This window comes from Diabrotica undecimpunctata, chromosome 1 (assembly GCF_040954645.1).
Source record: "Diabrotica undecimpunctata isolate CICGRU chromosome 1, icDiaUnde3, whole genome shotgun sequence".
NCBI lineage: Eukaryota > Metazoa > Arthropoda > Insecta > Coleoptera > Chrysomelidae > Diabrotica > Diabrotica undecimpunctata.
The window spans coordinates 122,512,510-122,533,938 of record NC_092803.1 but is presented as its reverse complement, the minus strand read 5'-3'; the positions used below and the strand labels follow the sequence as shown (position 1 = coordinate 122,533,938).

Here is a 21,429-nt window from a genome sequence, read left to right as displayed (position 1 = left end):
TCAACCGTTTTCTCCAATTTTCCCTGTCATTCCAGTCTCCATCTCGCAGGGTTCTTTTCTCCATAGCCTCGTCGATTTCATCTCTGAATGACCTTCGGGGTCTTCCTCTCTTTCTTCTTCCAATCGGGCTCCATTCTGTGATTTTATTTATCCAGCGTCCTCTGTCCGCTCTTCTGACGTGGCCGTACCAGGATAGTCTCTTCTCCTCTATATAGTCGATTATGTCTGATTGCACTCCCATTCTCCGCTTAATCTCTGCGTTTTCAATTCTGTCTCTTTTTGTAAGTCTACAGCTTCTCCTCAGGAACTCCATTTCTACTGCTCTTATTCTACCTCTATTTCTCTTGTTTATTGTCCAGTTTTCGGACCCATATGTCAGGATACTTCTTGTCAGGGTATTATATATTCTCTTTTTTGTCTTTATCGTAATGTTCTTATCCCACAACACTGAGTTTAGTTGTCTTATACAGTTTCTTGTTTGTCTCAGTCTGTTGTTTATATCTTCTTCTGTTGTTCCCTGGTTCGATATTATGGTTCCTAAATACTTGAATTTATCTGTTCCATTTATTTGTCTTCCCTCGTCTATCTCTAGGTTTCTCATATCCTTGTTTTCTGTTGTTAGGTATTCGGTTTTCTCTTAGTTTATTTCCATTCCGTTGTTTTTAAATTCTTCTTCTAGTTTTCTGAGCATAAAGCTGAGATCTTCTTCATCTGGTGCGATGACTACTTGATCGTCGGCAAAACTTAAAGTGTATAGGTATTCGTCTCTTACTGGTATGCCCATTCCTTCGCACTTTCTCCTCCATGGTTTGAGTGTCTTTTCCAAGAATATTTTAAACAGAGTAGGGGACGTAGCACAGCCTTGTAGAAGTCCTTTTGTCGTCTTAAATGGATTGTAGGCTTTATTTAAATAAGGAAATTAAATATATAGAAAACCTTAACAGAGAGAAAGAATTCAGAACATTCTATAAGAAAGTTAACATCAACAGTAAAGAATTCAAGGCAACCACAAGCCAATGCAGAAGTCAGAACAAGGAAAGATGTATAGAATAGATGGGTGGAATACTTTAACCAGGCACTTAATATGGAGGAAGAAAAAGAAAACCTGGAAAACAAAATAGCTGTGGTAAGGGGAGCAGACGAGAGGGAAGAGGAACCACCAACGATCTTGAAGTTTAAGATGCAGTTAAAAAACTAGCCAGAAACAAATCACTTGAAATAGATAATCTCCCACCTGAACTATATAAAGAAGGTGACCATGATACCATTATGGCATTACGGCAGCTTATAAAAGAAATATGGACACAGAAATCCCTTCCCAATGATTGGAATATTGGAATACTTTGCACCACACTAAAAAAGGAGATATCTTTGAATGCTCTAACCACAGAGGAATTACGCTTCTAAATGCAGCGTATAAAATATTTTCCACAGTACTATGTCACCGTATGGCACCATATGCAGAACGGGTAGTAGGAAAATACCAGGCTGGTTTCAGAGGTGGTAAATCTACAATTCATCAGATTGCAACCCTGAAACAAATTTTGGAAAAAACACTGGAATATGGCATTGATACGCATCAATATGATATCTGATGATATCAATATTGTTAAGAGAACAGAAAACGCTGTACGAGAGGCGTATGTAGCATTAAAAGAATCAGCTACAAAAATTGGTTTATTAATAACATCAACAAAACGAAGTATATGAAAACAAGCACGCAACCACAAATTTTACGACCACTTGTTATAGAAAACGACGTCATCGAAGCAGTGAACGAATTTGTACACCTTGGAGCGCTCCTTAACACTAAAAATAATACTACCGCAGAGATATATCGCAGAATTTGCACGGCCAACATATGCTATTTTGTGCTGAATCTCCTCCTTAAATACACAATTATATCGAGAAATACAAAAATAAAACTCTACAAAACAATAATAATCCCAGTCCTAACATATGGTTCAGAGACCTAGACTCTAACAAAAAATAATGAAAACATGTTAAGATATTTCGAAAGAAAAGTACTAAGGCGAATCTATGGAGCAGTGAATAACAATGGAGTGTGGAGAAGAAGATACAACTTCGAACTTTATAGAATATACCAGGAACCTGATATCGTAAAACATATTAAGATAGGACGTCTGAGGTGGATAGGACATGTACTGCGGATGGAATAAAATGACCCAGCTAGAAAAACGCTCTTTGATAGATCACTTGGTCAGAGAAGAAGAGGAAGACCCAGAACAAGGTTCCTTGATAACATCGATGAAGAGAAATATGGGAATACGTGCTTGGCGGAGAAAGGCGATGGATAGAGACGACTGGAGAGAAATTATCGAGGAGGCTAGGACCCACGCTTTTTTTTAACTTTTTGAAACCCCCGAATTTTTTTTTGGTACGAATGACAGATAATTTGTTTAAGTGTGGCAAAAAGAAATACTTTTTGCTACCAAATCATATTTTAGCTTCTACTAAAGCAATCGTAACGTAAGGCCTCGTAAAATGTTTGTAAAGACATATACTTTAATAAGAATTTTATTTAGCCAACTTTTTATTTAGCCCGTGAATTTTTACATCGAAAAGACACCGTTTTTGCTGTTTCTCGCCTAGAGGGTAAAATGCGGATGAATGGCATAGGATATCTAAATGGAAAAACCCTGAAATTGAGCCAGAAATAATATCTGATGATACTGAAATACTTGATGAAGTAATCGATGATGACTTAAACTAAACTAATTTATTATTTTCGTGCATATTAACAGTATTAAAAAGAATTGTTATTGTATATCAATAAAAAAATTAAAAAAAAATCAGTTTATACTCACCTTTTACCTCCTATGCGAGAAACAGCGAAAACGGTGTTTTTTAACTTATGTAAAAATTCACGGGATAAATGAAAAGTCGGTTATATAAAAAAAAAGGTGAAAGTATATGCCTTAACAAATATTTTGTGACGCTGTACGTTACGATTGTTTTAGTAGAAGCTAAAATATGATTTTTTGAAATTGCCAACTTCTGGCCTGATTTCGCCCTTAAATCGCTCCTAACTCAGAGGCATAGTTAGAGGATTATTTTTGCCAAATTTACCTAAAAAAGTATTTTCAATACCTATTTTAACTTATATAATCACAAATTACCTGCAATTAGTACAAAAAAAATATTTAGGTTTTTTGTTTCAAATGATATAAAGAATAGATTACACTTGGTTTGGATCAGTAGTCTTTTATTAGGTTATTTGGTTTTTTACACATCTTTTTGAGGGTGCGCCGCTTGCCTATAAGGAGGGCGGACAAACACGCATATCGAAGGAAACCATATTATGGTCCAACTATTACGGATAGACAAAAATTAGAGAGTTCTGTGAAATCTGAAATAGCATAAGAAAAAAAATCAGACCACGACTGAAGAATTAAGGTACACTAATAGACAGATTGCTAGTACGAGGGATACAATATTAAACATAGAGGTTGATATCTATCTATCTATACAGCCCTTGCTGTCCAATTTTGGACATAGGCCTCCTCTTCCTTCTTCCACGTCTCTCTATTGTAGGCAGTGTGTATCCACTTTGGGCCTGCGTGTTTCTTCAAGTCATTTGACCATCTCATTTGTGGCCTTCCTCTTTTTCGTTTGTAACTATATGGTCTCCAATGTATAATCATCTTATTCCATCTGTCGTCATTCTGTCTTATGGTATGTCCAGCGAACTTCCACTTAAGTTTTGCTATCTGCGTTGATACATCAGTCACTTTTGTTTTGTTGCGGATTCAAGTTTTTCCTTTGCTTGTCTGATAGCCTGATGTTCAGCATTTGCCTTTCCATGGCTCTTTGGGTCTTTGCTATTTTTTCCATGTTTTCCTTTGTAAACATCCAAGTTTGAGAACCGTAGGTGAGAACAGGAAGTATACATTGGTTGAAGACTCTTGTTTTTAAATATTGGGGGTATTTTCTATTTTTTTAGTACATAGGAGAAAGTTTTCCGAAGGATACCCAAGCCAACCGTATGCTTCTCTTTATTTCTCTGGTCTGATTTTCTTTATTTAATTTAACTAGTTGTCCCAGGAGATTTGTTATTCTTCATTTCTTTGAGTGCCTTTTTTATTTCATTTTTACTGATTTCTAGTTGTAGGTCAGAGTTAACGTTCTTTATTCTCAGTTGTAATTGATTACGGATTTCTTAGGTTGGTTTTTGTTCTGTTTTATAGAGATTTGTATAATATTCGTGCGTTATCTGTAAAATTTCTTTTATATTGTTGGTCTCCACTCCTTTGTCTTTATGCTATTAATTTGTATGTTTCCCAGGTTTTGCTTTAAGCACTTCATGTTTCTATTTTTTTCAATTGTTTTCTCTCTCTTTTCTTCCTGTACTCTCCATTTACACTCCTTGATATTTTTTCTAATAGTTTTGTTTATTTCTTTGTATTCCATTTTATTTCTGTCCCCTTGTTCTAGTAATGTTCTTCTTGTGTTCATAGGAATCTTTGTTTCCTGGGATATGAAACTTTCTTTTTTTGTTGTTGCCTGTGCTACTTCTTTACCCACTTTCATTAGAGTTTCAGCAAATATCATGTTTATTTCATCGATATGTTTGTGTTCTATATCTTCCTTGGTCGGAAATATTTCCTTTATTCTCTCTTCGTGCGTCTATTTTTCTTGTCTTAGTTTTTCCATGTCTAATTTCTGATTATTTTCCATTTTCTTTCTTGTTTCAAATTAACTATCAATGATCAGCTTGGTTCGGACTAGTCTATGGTCGCTACCAGTTGGGAAGCGATTTAGGGCTGTCACGTCTTTAACCATGGATTTTTGCGTTGAAAGAATATAATCAATTTCGTTTTTAGTTTCACCATTGGGACTAATCCATGTCCATTTTCTTTGGGGTTTTTTCTTAAAGAATGTATTCATTGCATATAGTTGTTTCTCCTCCAAGTAATTCGTCAATGTGTGTCCTCTATCATTTCTTTTGCCGTATTCATGGTGTCATACTCTGTCTTCTTCTTTATATAGTTGTTCTCCTATTTTGGCATTGAAGTCCCCGATTATTAGCGTTAATTTTGATTTCTTTTCTTCCATAGCTGTTGTTATGTCTTCGTAGAAATGTTCAATATCTTCATCGCTGTAGGTACTTGTTGGAGCGTACACCTGTATGATTTTAAGGACGTTCTTTTTAATTTAAGCGTCGTGTATGCTACTATATCTGATATGCCCTTGGTAGATTGTATGGGTTTAACTACTTTTTTAATTTATTATAAATCCTACTCCATTGTTGGTGTTTTTTTATAGGTTGTTTCTTATAGGTTGATAACAATAAAGAATACATCAAAGTGGAAAATAATACATATAATGATTGCTGCCGGATCCAGAGGTATTACTTGTAATACAATTCTACTTAAAATAATTTGACAAAATAAAGACTTAAGATTTTAGTAGTTTCATTGATAAGTTTAGTACTATGTATCTATAAAAATACACCTTCCTCAAAAAACTGGTGCATTGAATTGACTATTATAAAATATAAAAAAACATTACCTGAACTATGTCCATTGCCTCGAGAATCAGGTCGTGATGGTGGCGAGGCGGGCGGCATATTATGCGCTTGAGAACCGACTTGAGGTTGTTGCGAAGGTAAACTGGCTAGAATGGGCACCAGATTTTTAGCTGCTTTAAGTGGCGATCCTTCATGGTCTCGTTTTCTCAAAATACTGGGTCTAGGCGAAGACGAAATTTTCGTAGTTGCCACTGGATGCAGTTGTTGCTGAATTTGTTCGGTGATCTGTTGCGACTGCTGTTGCTCTGTGACTTGGGAATGGATTTGTGAACTGCCACGACTCTGATCCACTACCATGACTGAATTTAAACGCATGTGTTGATTCGATACTATGCCTGAAAAAAAAATAATTATATAGTTCCTTTCACGGATTTTGTCCGATGAGTGAAATCATACTCGATGCACATTTAAAGTTAAATCTCTGTCAGATACGCGCAAATTAGAATTTTAAACGAAGACCTAAGTTATTTAATTTAGCACTCATGACAATTGCTCCTAATTTCACCGGTCAATACGGAAGTCTTTTCTTTATTCACATTTCTAGTAGCCGTCATGTGAGCTCGTTTTTCAAGGATTTCAGTTCAAACTAAATAGCGGTATTCATCATCATCATTTAACCCGGATCTATCCACTGCTGGATATAGGTCTCCCTCAGTCTTTTCCATGTATTTCTGTTTTGTGCTATTTGCATCCAATTTTTGTCGATCCGTTTTATGTCATCAGACCATCTTGTTGGTGGACGACCTCTACTTCGATGTGCTTCTTGTCTCGGTCTCCACTGTATTATTCGCTGTGTCCATCTGTTATCCGACATTCTAGCTATGTGCCCCACCCAGTTCCACTTAAGGGTCATAATTCTTTCTATGGCATCTGTCACTCCTGTTCTCCGTCTTATTTCCTTGTTCGTGATCCGATCCCTACGAGAAATGCCTAACATCGATCGTTCCATGGCTCTTTGGGTAACACAAATTTTATTTCTTACTTTCTTGGTTAGTGTTAATGTCTCTGCACCATATGTAAGTACTGGCAACACGCACTGATTAAAGACTTTTCTTTTAAGACACATAGGCAGTTCTGATTTAAGAACATAGCTTAGCTTGCTGAATGCCACCCAAGTGAGTCCTATGCGGCGGCTTAGTTCGCACGTTTGATTATCTCTTCCTATGCGTATCTCATGTCCTAAGTACTTATATGAGGTGGTTTCTTCAATATATTTACTGAAATCTTTTCACTTAACACAAGATTTGTCATGATTTGTGTTTTTGTGTGGTTGATTTTTAATCCTACTTGTAGGGAGGCTAGGTATAGTTTCTCCAGTTGCGATACTGCATCATCGATTCTGTCAGCAAAAAGGACAATATCGTCAGCAAACCTCAAATGACTAAGCATTTCTCCATTGACATTAATTCCTTTTTCACTCAGATTTGCGTTCTTAAACATATGCTCTAATAATGTTGTAAACAATTTTGGCGAAATTGTGTCTCCCTGTCGCACTCCCCGTTTTATTTTAAATACGTTGGTCTTTTTATCTGCCAGTTTCACACTTGCTGTCCCATTTTGATAGATGTATTTTATCATGTTTATATAGCGATGATCTATACGGCACTCTGTTAAGGCTTTTAACATCTTTTGATGACTTATTGTGTCGAAAGCTTTTTCGTAGTCAACAAATATCATGACTAATGGCTTGTTATATTCAACACTCTTTTCTATTAAGTTCTTAATTACTTGTAAATGATCATTCGTGCCATATCCTGCTCTAAAACCTGCTTGCTCTCTTGGCTGATAGAAATCCAACTTACTTCCTAGCCTGTTGGTAATAACTCTTGTAAATAGCTTATATACTTGTGACAACAAGCTAATGGGGCGGTAGTTTCTAAGGTCGCTGATATCTCCCTTCTTATGAAGTAAGATGATTTCTGCGTTGTTCCACTGCGTTGGTGTTATCGCTTCGCACAGACATTTATTGAACAGTTCCTCAAGTGTCAGTAAGAGCTTATTTCCTCCTAGTTTTAGGCTTTCGGTCATTACCCTGTCTTCACCTGGGGATTTATTGTTCTTCATCACCCGAAGTGCATTTTTAATTTCGTCAACAGTTATGTTCGGCATTAATTCTGAGCCTTGATTATCTATCTTTGGTAATGTAATGGTAATCTTTGGTCTTTCATCGGATTCACTTGTTTCATAGAGTTGTCTGTAGAAGTCTTCCACTGTTTTCACTATTTCTTCCTTATCAGTCACAATGTCGTCTTGTTTATTTCTTAACTTATGTATGTTCTTTTTTCCTGTGGACATGTTGTGTCTTAGAACTTTCAGACTTCTATTTTTCTCTATCACCCTTGCCACCTCTCTCATGTTATGTTGCCGTATGTCTTTTCGGATTTCTTTGTTTATTGTTTATTGTGTTCTCTATATGTTCTCTAATAATATGTTCTCTAATATTGTCGTTAGATCAGTCAGTTTTAGAAACTTTTGACTTCTATTATGATACTATTTCTGGGGAACATCGACAATTTTTATATATATTTATAATTGGATTACGATTGGTTACTTTTAATTTAGAAAATATAGTTGGTCGTTGGTAATTTGATTGAGAATTTTATCTTACTACTATATTAATCGACAATTTCCCTTCTAACTTTATTCTGCTTCTTTAAGTGTCTTTCCTTGTAAAGCTTTAACAATTAATTGTAGGATCTTAAGTTTATCTACTAATACATAATCCATATCTTTGATGTAAAATGTTTATCAAAGATATTTTTCTTTTATCGCCTTCACGTTTACATTCGATTATTAGTTGCGATAGTTGCTTCTACCTTTCATTTTTTGCTTAAATAGTATTAAAATGATATATCCGGGTTTATAGACCGTGGGATAGAATTATTTGTTTTTGAAGGTTTAATGACACCTACACTATTAAAAATTTCTGGTCCTATTCAAAATTATCTGACACATTTACACTAAGGCGTTATTACTGAATCTTATCACAAAAAATCCCTTGAACCCCCAACTATTTTTAAGAGATTTCAAATAAAGGGAGTTAGTAAATTATTTTTCGCCGGAAATGTTTAGTTCCAGGGATCTTCTTTAAATACTGTCTTCGTTTCGAAGGTTAGCAATCATCAAAATATACGTAAGAGGCATTACCATGAGAGCTTTCGAACTAAAGCGAATCAATATATGCACAAACAGACTAGCGAGACACAACAGTGTCACTCTGATATGGTTTCAGCTCACCGGGGAATACCTTGCAATTTTCAATCAAAGTAACCCGCTCATTCGCTTTAAGTTAAACCCAGCAGCCTGTATCCTGTGGGCAATTTCTCGATATAGTGTTCCATTTTCCGTTATGTAGGAGCCAAAGTATTTATATTCTCCTACTCTTCCTAGTTTTTCTCCAAGCAATTCGATGTCCCCAACCATTCCTCTACCTCCTAACCACATATACTCCATTTTCGACCTACTAATCTTAAGTCCTCCCTCTTCAGAAGTCCTTCCCCAACCCTCCAACTGCAGTGAAGAGCCTTGATACAAACGAACCGTCACTGGACAAGGCATCCGTTGTCATCCTCCCTGGCATAACTTCCTTAACCTTCGCTCTGCGGTTCTTTCCCAAATTTTCATTGTGTGCGACATTAACTGTATCCCTATATAGTCCTTACAGTCCTGAATGTCCCATTAACTTAATACAATGATACAATCACACTCTCTCTCTCTCTCCATGCATTGGGCATCCTTTCTTCCTCATATATCCTACTCATCATTTGCCACAAAATATCAATCCTAGAGCCTTCCAAACTTCCACAGGTATTTCATCAGGTTCTACTGCCTTACCATTCTTCATCCTACTTAATGACTCGACAACCTCATCTCTCGCTATAACCGGTATTACATTTTCAATTAAAATTTCGCATCCCCTGTCTCTCCTTTGGTGCTCTTCATTTAGCAACTTTCCAAGTACTCATACTATCTTTACTTTATTTCAACATCGGTCATTAACACTCTTTCATCCGCACTTTAATCTGTCGCTCGTTGGTCAAGTCGTTTGATGATTTGTCCCTTGTTTTAGCAATGCTGTATAACTAAAAATAATACTATAAAATGTTATATTCATATCATTCTATATGGTGTGGAGATGTAGACCATGAATAAGTACTGCTGCAACAAAAGAGACCTATGAAGAACTATGGATTTATAGAAGAATATTGAAAATACCATGGACTAATAAAATAACAAATGCAGAGGTACTTAGAAGAATGAAAAAAAGAATCACTGTTGACCATCAAAAAACGAAAACTTCCAATACTTTGGAAATGTTATGCGGGGAGATAAATATGAACTTCTACGAAACATAATTCAGGGGAAAATTGTAGGAACAAGAAGTATATGGATGAGAATGACGTATTCGCTGCGAAATTTAACAAAGAGGATTGGTTGTAACTACAATTAACTGTTCCGTGCAGCTGTATCTAAGATTAAAATAGTAATGATGATATCCAAACATCCAAACGGAGATGGCACGTGAAGAAGTATAAAGATCGTTGTAATCTTCTGCCAAAAAAAAAACTGCGGTATTCGGCATCTCCAAATAGTGTCATGGCACATCGCATTTGCATTTTATGTTAAATTGTATCCCAAGTTTTTCGGAGTATTAATATTATTTTTATAATTTTTTCTACAAAACTGAGATCTAAAGGTATTGACATTTAATTTTTCATTTTTGGAGAATCTTCCAAACAGAGAATAGTACCGTTTTTAAAACTTTTATAGTTTGCTTCATAAGAAAAAATTCAAATTTGAGCTTTTTCAAAATAGAATTCTATTAGATTATACTCAATAAACATTTCATTTTATCAAATTTACATAGTCGATTAGAAAATTCAATAGATAAATATGACAAAATGATTTATATTTTAAGTACCTAAAACTATTGGCAAATATTACCACAGCATTATTTTATCATAAAACCTATTAATGTGAAAAATTAAATAAAAAATTCATGATAATATACTGCGAAATAATTCAATAGTAATTACTTAAATCATTTTTTACCTTTACGAAAATTCCACATTAATTAAAACTATTTTAATTATTGTCCATAAACATTATAACATCTTCCGATTTACAAAACATATTAATATGACAGTAGTTTGACGTTATAGTGTTTTCGTAATCGCCACAGAGTAATAAAATTGTAGAAGCAGGCAGTTTCAGGTGTGGGTGCCTATATTATTATTAACGGGGTATATAAAATGGACATTTCAAATATGTATTTGTTTCTTATAGGTAATAGTATGATTTCGGTATCTACTTTACATGTTTTTCTGTTTGTTGTAAATCGATAAAAGTGACTATTATCCTTATTGCATTAAAATTAAACTTAAATTGGGTAAATCCTTAAATTTTAAAAGCCTATAATCTAATAGTACAAAAGATCAGACTCCAGGATCACTCTAACGTAGTTATTCAAACTTACATTTTTACATACATTTAAAATTAGGAAAATACGTTGATAATAGGTTGCCAGTCAAAAAGTGGCCGCAGATATTTTTAATTCAATTAATAATAATTCATTTTTGAACAAAAAATTTATTTCATTCATTTATTTAAAAAATAAAATACGCTGCTCATGACGTATATGCCTGTTTTTATATAAATTTAAAGCTAATTTTTTTTCTTAATATGATGATATAAGGTTATCTGTGAAAAGTGGTCATAAATAGGGTTGCCAGCTGTTGAAAACGCGAGGTATCAAAGATAAAGTAAAATAGCGTTAACGCGAAACGACACCGGTTTGACAAGTGATAATACACTTCAAACCAACTTCTTTTAGAGTCGCACTTAATTATTTTCTCGCTAGCTTCTCCTACGGCAGATTTAATTTGTTCCCAGGCTTGATCTATCTGTTAATTTTGGTCACATTGTTGTAGAATTTTATTTATTTCTTCTTCATATTTGTTTTTTTAGTACGGTTTTTTAGGCGGTAGTTTTAGTTTCGAGAAAAAAAATATAAGTTATCTTAATTTGAAGTCCATATTATTGCATTAGACTCCTATTTACTAAACCGTTTTATTACAGATTCCATGTGAAAAAAAATTCCAAATTTCCCAACACCTGAAAACGGCTCTCCACCAATATAAACTATCTAAGGACTTCAACAAACCACGCCAGCAGCTTCTGCAGAACAACATTGTTCAAAATCATCACACATCGACGGGGCAAGAAATGTTTGCAAAAGATGTATGCAATTTTTTTGTAAGTTGCAATATCCCACTGTATAAATTGACTGTATAAAGACGTTATTGAAGGTATTAAAAGCTGGGTAAGAGATGAATATCTGTGGATATCTGTCGACGAGACTACTGACGCCAAGGGTCGGCAAATCGCGAATTTAATTATTGGAGTTTTAAACAGTTCAGCTGATGACTCCAACAAGTCGTATTTATGTCGTAACAAGTCGTAACTATGCAACAATTGCTCGATTTGTTAATGAATCTTTGACAAATTTCTTTTTACCGAATCAAGTACATTCTGAAAAAAGTTTGCTACTAGTTAGCGACGCCGCTTCCTACATGGTTAAAGCTGTTACTAGTCTTATTTTTTTTCCAAATTTGATCCATTGTACATGCTTAGCGCATGGTTTAAACATGGTGGCAGAAAAAGTTAGACTCGAGTTTCCAAATGTAAACACTTTAATCAACAATGTAAAGAAAGTATTTTTAAAAGCACCATTGCGAGTAGAAGTATATAGGGAGATGCTTCCCGATATCCCTTTGCCACCGGAACCAGTGTTGACTAGATGGGGGACGTGGTTGAATAGTGGCATATTTCTTGCAAATAATTATATTGATATCAAAAATGTTATATCAAATTTTGACCCTTCTTGTTGTATTGCTGTTCAGAAATGTTAAAATATTTTTAGTGAGAATTCTGTTCAGAATGAACCGTCCTATATAAAAGCAAATTTTGACATACTTGTAAACGCTATTACAAAACTAGAGAGTCAAAAATTATCTTTAAATGATAGTATTTGCATTGTTGATTCTGTCAAAGAAAGAATAGTAAACGAAGAAACGAAGTCCACCTAATATATTTATTATTTGTTTATGTAGTGTGTTGACCAAATTTATTTAATAATTTACTGTTGATATCTTTCCTTGGATTTGGTCTCAGAACCTAAATATCTTTCCTTATCACTTTTCGTTTCTAGGGTTTCTTAATTTTCCGCTTAAACCCCAAAAAATTGAGTGGCGCCCTTTTTCTATCTTATCTTATCTTTGATAATTTTATCCATCTATCTTTTTTTTTTATTTCTGTATATTTTCTAATATATCTTATACTGTCCTATCCTTACTTATTTCGTCCGTTGGACCCATTCCCGGTTCCAAAAGCTAGTTTCGAACCCACGACTGGCTCTCCACCAACCATCTGGCTGCCGTCCGCAGTGTCTCCATTGGTGACCTTTCTAGCACCATCCAAAAAAGGTTTCCGAGGTTACAATATAATCTTTTATTAACAAATATTTACTATATATTCTCAAAACATTAAACAAATAATATTTGAAAAAAAGATGTAAGAAAGGGAAAAGCAACAATTTTTTAATAAAACTAGAGTTTTCTGTCTCGAAATTGTATGTTTTTCCTAAAAAAAAAATACATATTATTTTCGAGGTTGCGACTTCGGACCTCTACAGGTGAAAATGCCAATATTCATGGAGAAATCCAGGTACAATTGGGAATTGGAGCAGAAAAGTTCGTCCATACTGTTATAGTTGCTGACAATTGGATTTTAAGAATAAGGTAATCAAAGTTGGCAACGAGGAGGAATTCCTTCATCCACATGATGACAACACTGTGCAAGCAGCCATTAAAGAAGATACAGTCGTACCTGCGAAAAGCGAAAAGATCATAGTAGCGCGGCTACAGGGAATTGTGGACGAAGGGACACCTGTTATGATGGAGCCTTGGAACCATGGCGACGAGGTTGGCCGTGGAATCATAATTGGAAAGGAATTGGTGACTTCGGCTAAAGAAATTCCTGTGAGACTTATCAATGTCAATGACTACCCAGTGACCATCAAGAAAGAGACAAAAGTAGGAACTTGTGTACCTGTGACATCCATAATCCGTCAGGCGACAACATCTGATAATTCCAACGACAAATGGTTACAGTTGCGGGACAGTCTCTAAACCGGATGGAGAAAAGGAAATTAAGGGAATTTCTTCGGCAGTATCGTGATATTTTCGTACCGAAAGGAGGAAAGACGGGAAGAACTACCGTTGTTAAGCATAAAATTGATACTGGTAATGCTAAGCCAATTCGTCAAACAGTTCAACGATTACCACAGGCGAAAAGAGAGGAAGCTGAAACGATTGTTCTGGAAATGAAGAAAGACAGGGTGATAGAACCTTCTAAGAGCCCATGGGTCTCCCCGGTGGTCCTGGTTAAGAAGAAAGACGGAACGACGAGGTTCTCTCTGGATTACCGTTTGCTGAACAACGTTACCAAGAAAGATAGTTATTCTCTGCCTCGGATCGACGACACATTGGACACATTGGTTGGAAATAAATTGTTTTCTACTTTGGATTTGTCTGAATACTGGCAGTAGATAAAGAGAAGACAGCCTTCACCACAGGATCTGGATTGTGGCAATTCAACGTTATGCCATTTGAGAGGGTTATCTAGGAAAACATGCCTGGTTTATCTAGATGACATAATCGTCGTGGGGGAGACATTTGAAGATCATCTGAAGAATTTAGAAAAATCAACTTAAAGCTGCCCAATTGATGTTAAACCCCAAGAAGTGCCAGCTATTTCAAGGTAAAGTCAATTATCTGGGTCATATAGTCAGTAAAGAAGGAGTGGCCGTGGATAAGGGAAAAATCGATTCCATTAAGGAATGGCCAGTACCAACGGACAAACATCAAGTGAGAAGTTTTCTTGGACTATGTACTTACTACCGGAAGTTTATTAAGAAGTTTGCAGATATCACTAAGCCATTAACGCGACTTACAGAGGAAGCAAGAGACTACCGCTGGGTACAGACTGCCAAAATGCCTTTGAGACCTTGAAAAAGCATTTAATCACAGCACCAATTTTAGGGTATCCACTGCCAGAAGTAGAGTTTTTCTTAGATACAGATGCAAGTAATGTGGGAATTGGAGAAGTTCTCTCAAAACCTGAGCGGAATTATTGCGTCACGAGAAGAGAACTTCTAGCAGTAGTGAAATCAGTAGAGCACTTCTATGGAAGGAAGTTTTTAATCCGCAGCGACCATGCCGCCCTTAAGTGGTTGATGCAGTTTAAGAACCCAGAGGGTCAGATAGCCAGATGGATCGAACGACACCAAGAATAGGATTTCAAAATTGAGCACTGGGCCGAAGTTAGCCACAGAAACGCCGATTCTCTTTCCAGAAGGCCATGCCCAGCAGAGTGTTCCCACTGCAACACAGCTACTAAGATAAGGGAAGAACAAGAGAAAGATAAAGTTATACAAAAAATTCGAAAATGGAAAGAGGAAAACCGTCGACCACCTTGGCAAGAAATATCAAACGTATGCTCAGTAGTTAGGACGTATTGGGCTCAGTGGGACTCATTTACCATGGAAGATAGTTTGCTCAAACGAGTACTGGAAAATGATGACGGTTCAGAGGACAGTTGGTGATCCCAAAGAGCAGAATAGCCGAAGTACTTTGTCAGTTACACGACAGTCCATCAGGAGGGCATTTCGGTGTAAAGAAAACCATTCAGCGAATTCGGGAACGGTTTTATTGGATGAACAGTTCCGACGACGTGAAGGATTGGTGTAAGAAATGTACCATTTGTGCTACGAGTAACGAGCCTCACCGAAAAAGGAGAGCTCCTATGAGACAATATAATGTTGGAAGCCCGTTGAAAGAATAGGTTTGGACATCGCTGGGCCATTTCCAGAAAGTGAAAATGGAGGCAAGTACATGTTGGTAGTAATGGATTATTTCACTAAGTGGGTCAAGATTTACGCACTTCCAGACCAGAAGGCCGCCACCGTTGCAGATAAGTTGATCCAAGAATATATCAGCCGATTTGGAGTGCCTTTGGAGATCCATAGTGACCAAGGAAGGAACTTCGAAACCGATCTATTTCAAGGAATATGTGATAGACTAGGCATGAAGAAAACAAGAACTACAGCGTATCATCCGCAATCGGATGGTATTGTAGAACGGATGAATAGGACAGTTGGCAAGTATTTGACAAAGATGGTGTCCGATCATCAGCGAGACTGGGACCAATATCTTCCGTTCTTCACAATGGCCTACAGATCTGCTGTTAACGAATCAACAGGTCAGACACCAGCCAGGGTCCTATTCGGACGCGAGATGCGACTACCTTGTGATTTAGAGTTTGGGTGTCGACCTGGAGAAGATGTAGCAGGTGAAGATTATGTGATTGAATTACGAAGAAGAATGGACGATGTACACGAGTTGGTCCGTTCCCATCTTCAGATCGCTAGAGACCGAATGAAGAAACGGTACGATAAGCAAGCCGAAAAGGGGTGCTTTAAGAAGAACGACAAAGTCTGGCTCTATAATCCCAAAAAGCGAAAAGGTTATTCTCCCAAATTGCAGCAGTTTTGGGAAGGTCCATACCTCATTATGGAGAAGATCAACGATGTCATCTAACGAATAAGCAAGATTTCGAGGAAAAGCCGATGATAGTACACCATAACCAGCTGGCGTCTTTCGAAGGTGACCACGAAGTAGATGAAGAAGTGGAAGTAAACCAAGTCCAAGATGTGTCTGACTTCACGTTTGAGGAATTCATGGGGGCCTATGGAGGTACCGGTAAAGCAAGACATGATGTTAGCACTGAAGAAAAGCAAGATCAACTCGCGCTTCCCGATGACTACTCGCTGGCCCTTACCATCCCGGCCAGTATCAAAGACGCACCAGGGTTGGCACCCGTCTTTCGAAGGAAGTTCGGTCGAGTTGCAGAACTTCAATGCCAAGTGCCAGCTCCCGGGAAAGCCTTGAAACTCCAAGATGCATCACGTTACCTTTTCTACCTGGTAACAAAAGACACTGTCCGTGACCAACCTACCTACCAAGATGTATGGGAAGCCTTACTTCAATTGAGAGAGCACGTACTAGAGTCCGACGTGCAAAAGTTAGCCATGCCAAAGTTAGAGTGCCGCCAATTAGATTGGAGGGTTATCCGAAGTATGGTGGAGATCTTTAAAGACACCGAAGTCCAGGTGTTAGTCTGTTGCAATCCGCATAGTTACTGGTGCGGAGAGAAAACCGCCCCTTGCCATTTTTATACAATTGGAAGTTGTAAAAGAGGGTCAAGTTGCCGATACCAGCATACCGTTCCAGTTCCAGTCCCGACAAGGTTCCAGGAGGAACCATCTTTTAAGAGGGGGGCAATGTTACGATAAATATATGATTCATATTTAACTGTAAACTTTATATTTCTAATCCATTCGAGTCTTTTCTAGATCATACACCAGCCGGCAGAAACCCCAGGTAATATCTGACGGGTCTCCTACGATTCGAAGTTTCCAGAAGAAGGTCGAATGAAAAAACCAGTCCGGGTGACATTCTCGTCTGTTCGAAGGGAATCGCCGGAATTCTAGTCTAACGGTTGTTTAGTATAAATATAGAGGAAACTTTTATTTAAGTTACAGTTAGTTTTGAATATGAAGTCGAGTTTTTAGCCCGAAATAAATATTGTAAATAAATGATATAAATTAAAGTAGTTGTGTTCTAGTTCTTAGTGATGAGTGTAAAACTGTAATACATATAAATAAATATTGTGAAATAAATTAGTGAATATTGTAATAAAGACTTTAATAAACTTGTAAGTGTTATAAATGTAGAACCTTTTATAATAAATAAAGACAATAAATTAGCTTAATAAAAAATACTACAATAATAAACTTATCTCTTTTCCATAACTATTACTTGACACACGAATTAAAAATGCAAAGTTCAATTTGCTTCAATAATCAAAAACAAAATAATTATTATCCCTACTTCGCGCCAAATCTACACAGGTTGGTGACACTGAATTCACGTCAAATAAATGAGAAAAATAGAACATGTTCTATTTCGTCAATTTCTTCACGAATTTATTCACGGCAAAATTGGATGTCAAATTGTGCTTTACAGACGTCAAATTTGACTTTAAAGCGACTTCATGAATTTCTTCGTGAATTTATTGTTGATATAAAGCCCGTATTAGATCTTGCAGTTTCGGTAGCTGTCAAGTAAAAGCTCGGTAGAAAAATTCACTTGTTTTTAACTTATCCTTTCAATATTCGCATGAACAGAATCTTACTCCATATGTGTGTGCCCAACTTCGAGATATTTCTGAATAATGTTTTTTATTTATCGCAAAATCTAACACGACATTTCCCATTATATAATGTCTATTTTGATTCGTGCAGCCATTAGAGTAAATTAAAATTTCGTTTTACAGGTAACTAATTAATATTGTAGCAAATATCAATGCTTTTAAGCGTCAACTTCGCTAAACCAAAAACATAGCGTGTTTTAGTGACTACATCATACACAGTGAGGTTATGGCAACATAATTTTGTATATTATTAACACTAGGTATCTATCTATCCACTTAAAAACTCACACAACTGACACTCGCCAAGTCAAACCAATGACGTTGCGCGCTAGCTCTCTTTTACTTTGTCTTTAATACTTCGCGTTTTTAACAGTCGGCAACCCTAATTTGCGACCTTTTTTTCTCAGGTCATCTTATATCATTATATTAATTAAAATTAGCTGCAATTTGATATAAAAACATGCATATGTCATGAGCGGCGTATTTTATTTAAAAAATAAATCAACGATTTTTTTTAATTAAAGCTATTTGCAGGCACTTGTTGACTAGCAACCTGATATCAACGTCTCCTAATCTTGAATGTATGTAATCTTAAATGTATATAAAAGTGAACAATAATTAACGTATGCTGTACTTCATAGAGTCAAAGTTCAAATAGTTTAAGCATTTTCGATTGTTATACTTACCATGAACTTGTGTATTCACTGCTGGTCTAATATGCGGTTGAGTAGTTGGATTCAATGATGAAAAGGAAGCTTGCTGTTGACCAAAACTTCTATTCTGCACTGGATAAGCATTTGGTCCATTGTCATAGAAATATGCTCCACTAGCCAAAGAATAGGTAGCAACCGTCGTGGTCGGTATGGCACTGCTAGTTTGTGTAATGCAAGAACTTGGGTTTGGACCTAAACGATAATTTAATCAAATAAATTGTACTACCTGTATTAAATTAAAAGCTACAATAACATAGAATTTTGTTCTGAAGCTATTTCATTGTGGCATCTTAATGAAATTTACTATATGTGTTGCGAATAAGCCACAATTTTACTTAAAAATTAAGTTTATGTGACGTTTCGATTTCCACTTCGGAAATCTTCTCAAAATACAAAAATTTAATAAATTAAACAAATTTTGTTTTTGTTGCTGGCCATCCAAAAAAATTCAAATAACAACAATTAGAAGTACAGATAAGATTTCATAGTAAGTAGACTAAATCAATTGTCTCTCCTAAAGATTACAAACATATTAAAAATATATAGTATTCATAATACAGTATTGCAACCCTTTATTTGTGCTTATATAATACCATATCCTAGGCTTTTTAAACTTACTTGGGGAAGAATGTCTTGTTGACTGTACAGGTGTGTGAATGAACACATTCGTTGGCGCACTCACTGACACAGGATTCTCAGACTGAGGAAACACTTTGGCTATCGATATGGCTTGAGAGGGTACCAGAGTTGCTTGCCTCTGCTGGGTGACTATAGCTGCTGGTACGCTAACTAAAACCGAATTATAATATGAATTTGTACAGTTTATACATATAATAGGGATCCTAATTACTCACTTGTTCTTGTACCAGTTGTAACAATACTGGGCGTTGTTTTTATTTGTGTTGATAATGGTGTCAACTGAACTGAAATATATAAAGACGTTATACCATAAAAAGCAACTGGAGTTATAGATATAAACGAAAACTATAATGTACTATAAATATTGGATATGACGATCATTACCTTGAGCTGGTTGGGTAATAACTTTAGGCCCTTGATTAGGTATGTTCGCTCTTCCTTGAGTACTGTTAGCATTAGCCACAGCTACCAAAGAATGTATATTCAACGTGGATATCTTCGTCTGACCCAAAAAGTTACCAGTAGAAACGGCACTGGGAGTTGCCGTAGCTAATGACAGTCGTCCGATTGATAAATTTGGTTGAGTTGTCACTATTCTAGTTGTGGTTCCAAGCGTCGATGTTGGCTGAGACGAGCTAACGGCGGATATTCTGGCACCAGAACTGAGTACAGTGGCTTGAGGACTAACTAATCGAGTACCAGACTGGGATACATTTACGGGTACAGTCAAGCGAGCTGTCGTTACTTGATTCTGAAATTTTATTAATACTAATCAGTTATCTGATCCTTAAAATCTCCTTATCTGACATATCCGCATACAGACAATCCCATAAATGTTAATTTTAACATTTGGATATACAGGGTTCTCTAAAAAGTTTTGGTAACAAAAAATATTAAAGTAAATAAAGAAGAGCTGTAAAGTTTAGTTCAATCATCTTTAGATGTAAATATATCGTCACATTCGTAAACCAAAATGATGAAATAAAAATTTTGCAATGAAACTGGCCGTCCGGCTCTTTCTAATAAAATTAACTTAAAACACTTATTAGATTAAAGCAAATACACCATTGCATTGATATCGGAGACCTGTTTAAACCAGAAAAATATTATAATTACAATATACGCTGTGACCGTGATGACGGATATGGCGGTGCAGCCATTCAGCTCGCATATAATTTATCAAGTATTTTCAATTTCCACTCTAATAAATTTTCATTATGTTTGTATTTCAGTTAACATCTCACAAATCAATAAAAAACTATACTTCGTTTTAATCTATTATGGTAGGCATTTAACATTTCTACAGTTCGGATGTAGAAAAATTGTTCGAATAGGGACTTATATTCCCGGTTGGCAATCTAATTTCATCGGCATACTGACATATCATTTAATATTTTCAAGTATGGTTTAATCGATGTAAACCCAGCCACTGTTTGGTTTTGAGGTTATTTTGCAAGTATGTACTACAAAGTTCACTGGAGATGGAGTGATTAGTCCGAAAACGTTTTAAATTTAATCCTTTTGGATTTTTAAAATTTGATTTTAATTAAATAGACCACTTACAAAAAAAGTATTTTACTTCGATGTTCGAGTTTTTTAACTATATGGTATACAACCAATGCCCGGAAATTATCCCTTTTTAAGATAATATATTATGTTAAACCAAGATCTCGAATATCATTGCAAGAGTGAGAGTAATAGTGGAAGAGGATAAATTTTTTGGAACAAATTCCCAAACCTTGGTTCGATTTTGATGCTCATAATTTAGTTTGGAATTTAGAACATGACTATGTATATGATAAAGCTCTTTTGTAAGCAATCGAACACTGTAATTTTAGTATGTTAAATGACGGGTCCCCTACCCGTTGATGAGTTCTCCGTATTCGATAAACCTACCCATACCGACACAACTATACACAAATTATCATTCCCTCCTACACATTTCCAATAAAAAATGTAATTTTCTATCATCGACCTAGTGTCTTAATAATTATAATTTTTGTTACTCTAATTATGTAATTTAAGGGCCATTTGACCTCATTATGTGGCTAATTCCAATTACTTTATAGACGTAAGTATTAACAACATTTTCAATTTAACAGTCAAAATGTTACCCTATTGTTAAGTGGTTATATTTATTTGTAGGTTTTTCACTGATGATGATCTGATAGGAACGAAAACGTTCTGAAAATT

The 21,429-nt window shown here is 35.8% G+C and overlaps 1 protein-coding gene across 1 annotated transcript in view; it reads right to left on the bottom strand.

The window, feature by feature from the left end:
• The window catches only part of Sap130 (Sin3A-associated protein 130), a 55,337-nt gene that overhangs the window by 16,380 nt on the left and 17,528 nt on the right, over positions 1–21,429 (bottom strand). Inside the window, exons 5-9 of the mRNA XM_072519339.1 lie at positions 19,621–19,987; positions 19,452–19,520; positions 19,216–19,386; positions 18,571–18,789; positions 5,533–5,886 (exon numbers count right to left, since the gene is read on the bottom strand). Coding sequence (XP_072375440.1) covers positions 5,533–5,886; positions 18,571–18,789; positions 19,216–19,386; positions 19,452–19,520; positions 19,621–19,987 — 1,180 coding nt within the window. The remainder of the gene's footprint in view (positions 1–5,532; positions 5,887–18,570; positions 18,790–19,215; positions 19,387–19,451; positions 19,521–19,620; positions 19,988–21,429) is intronic.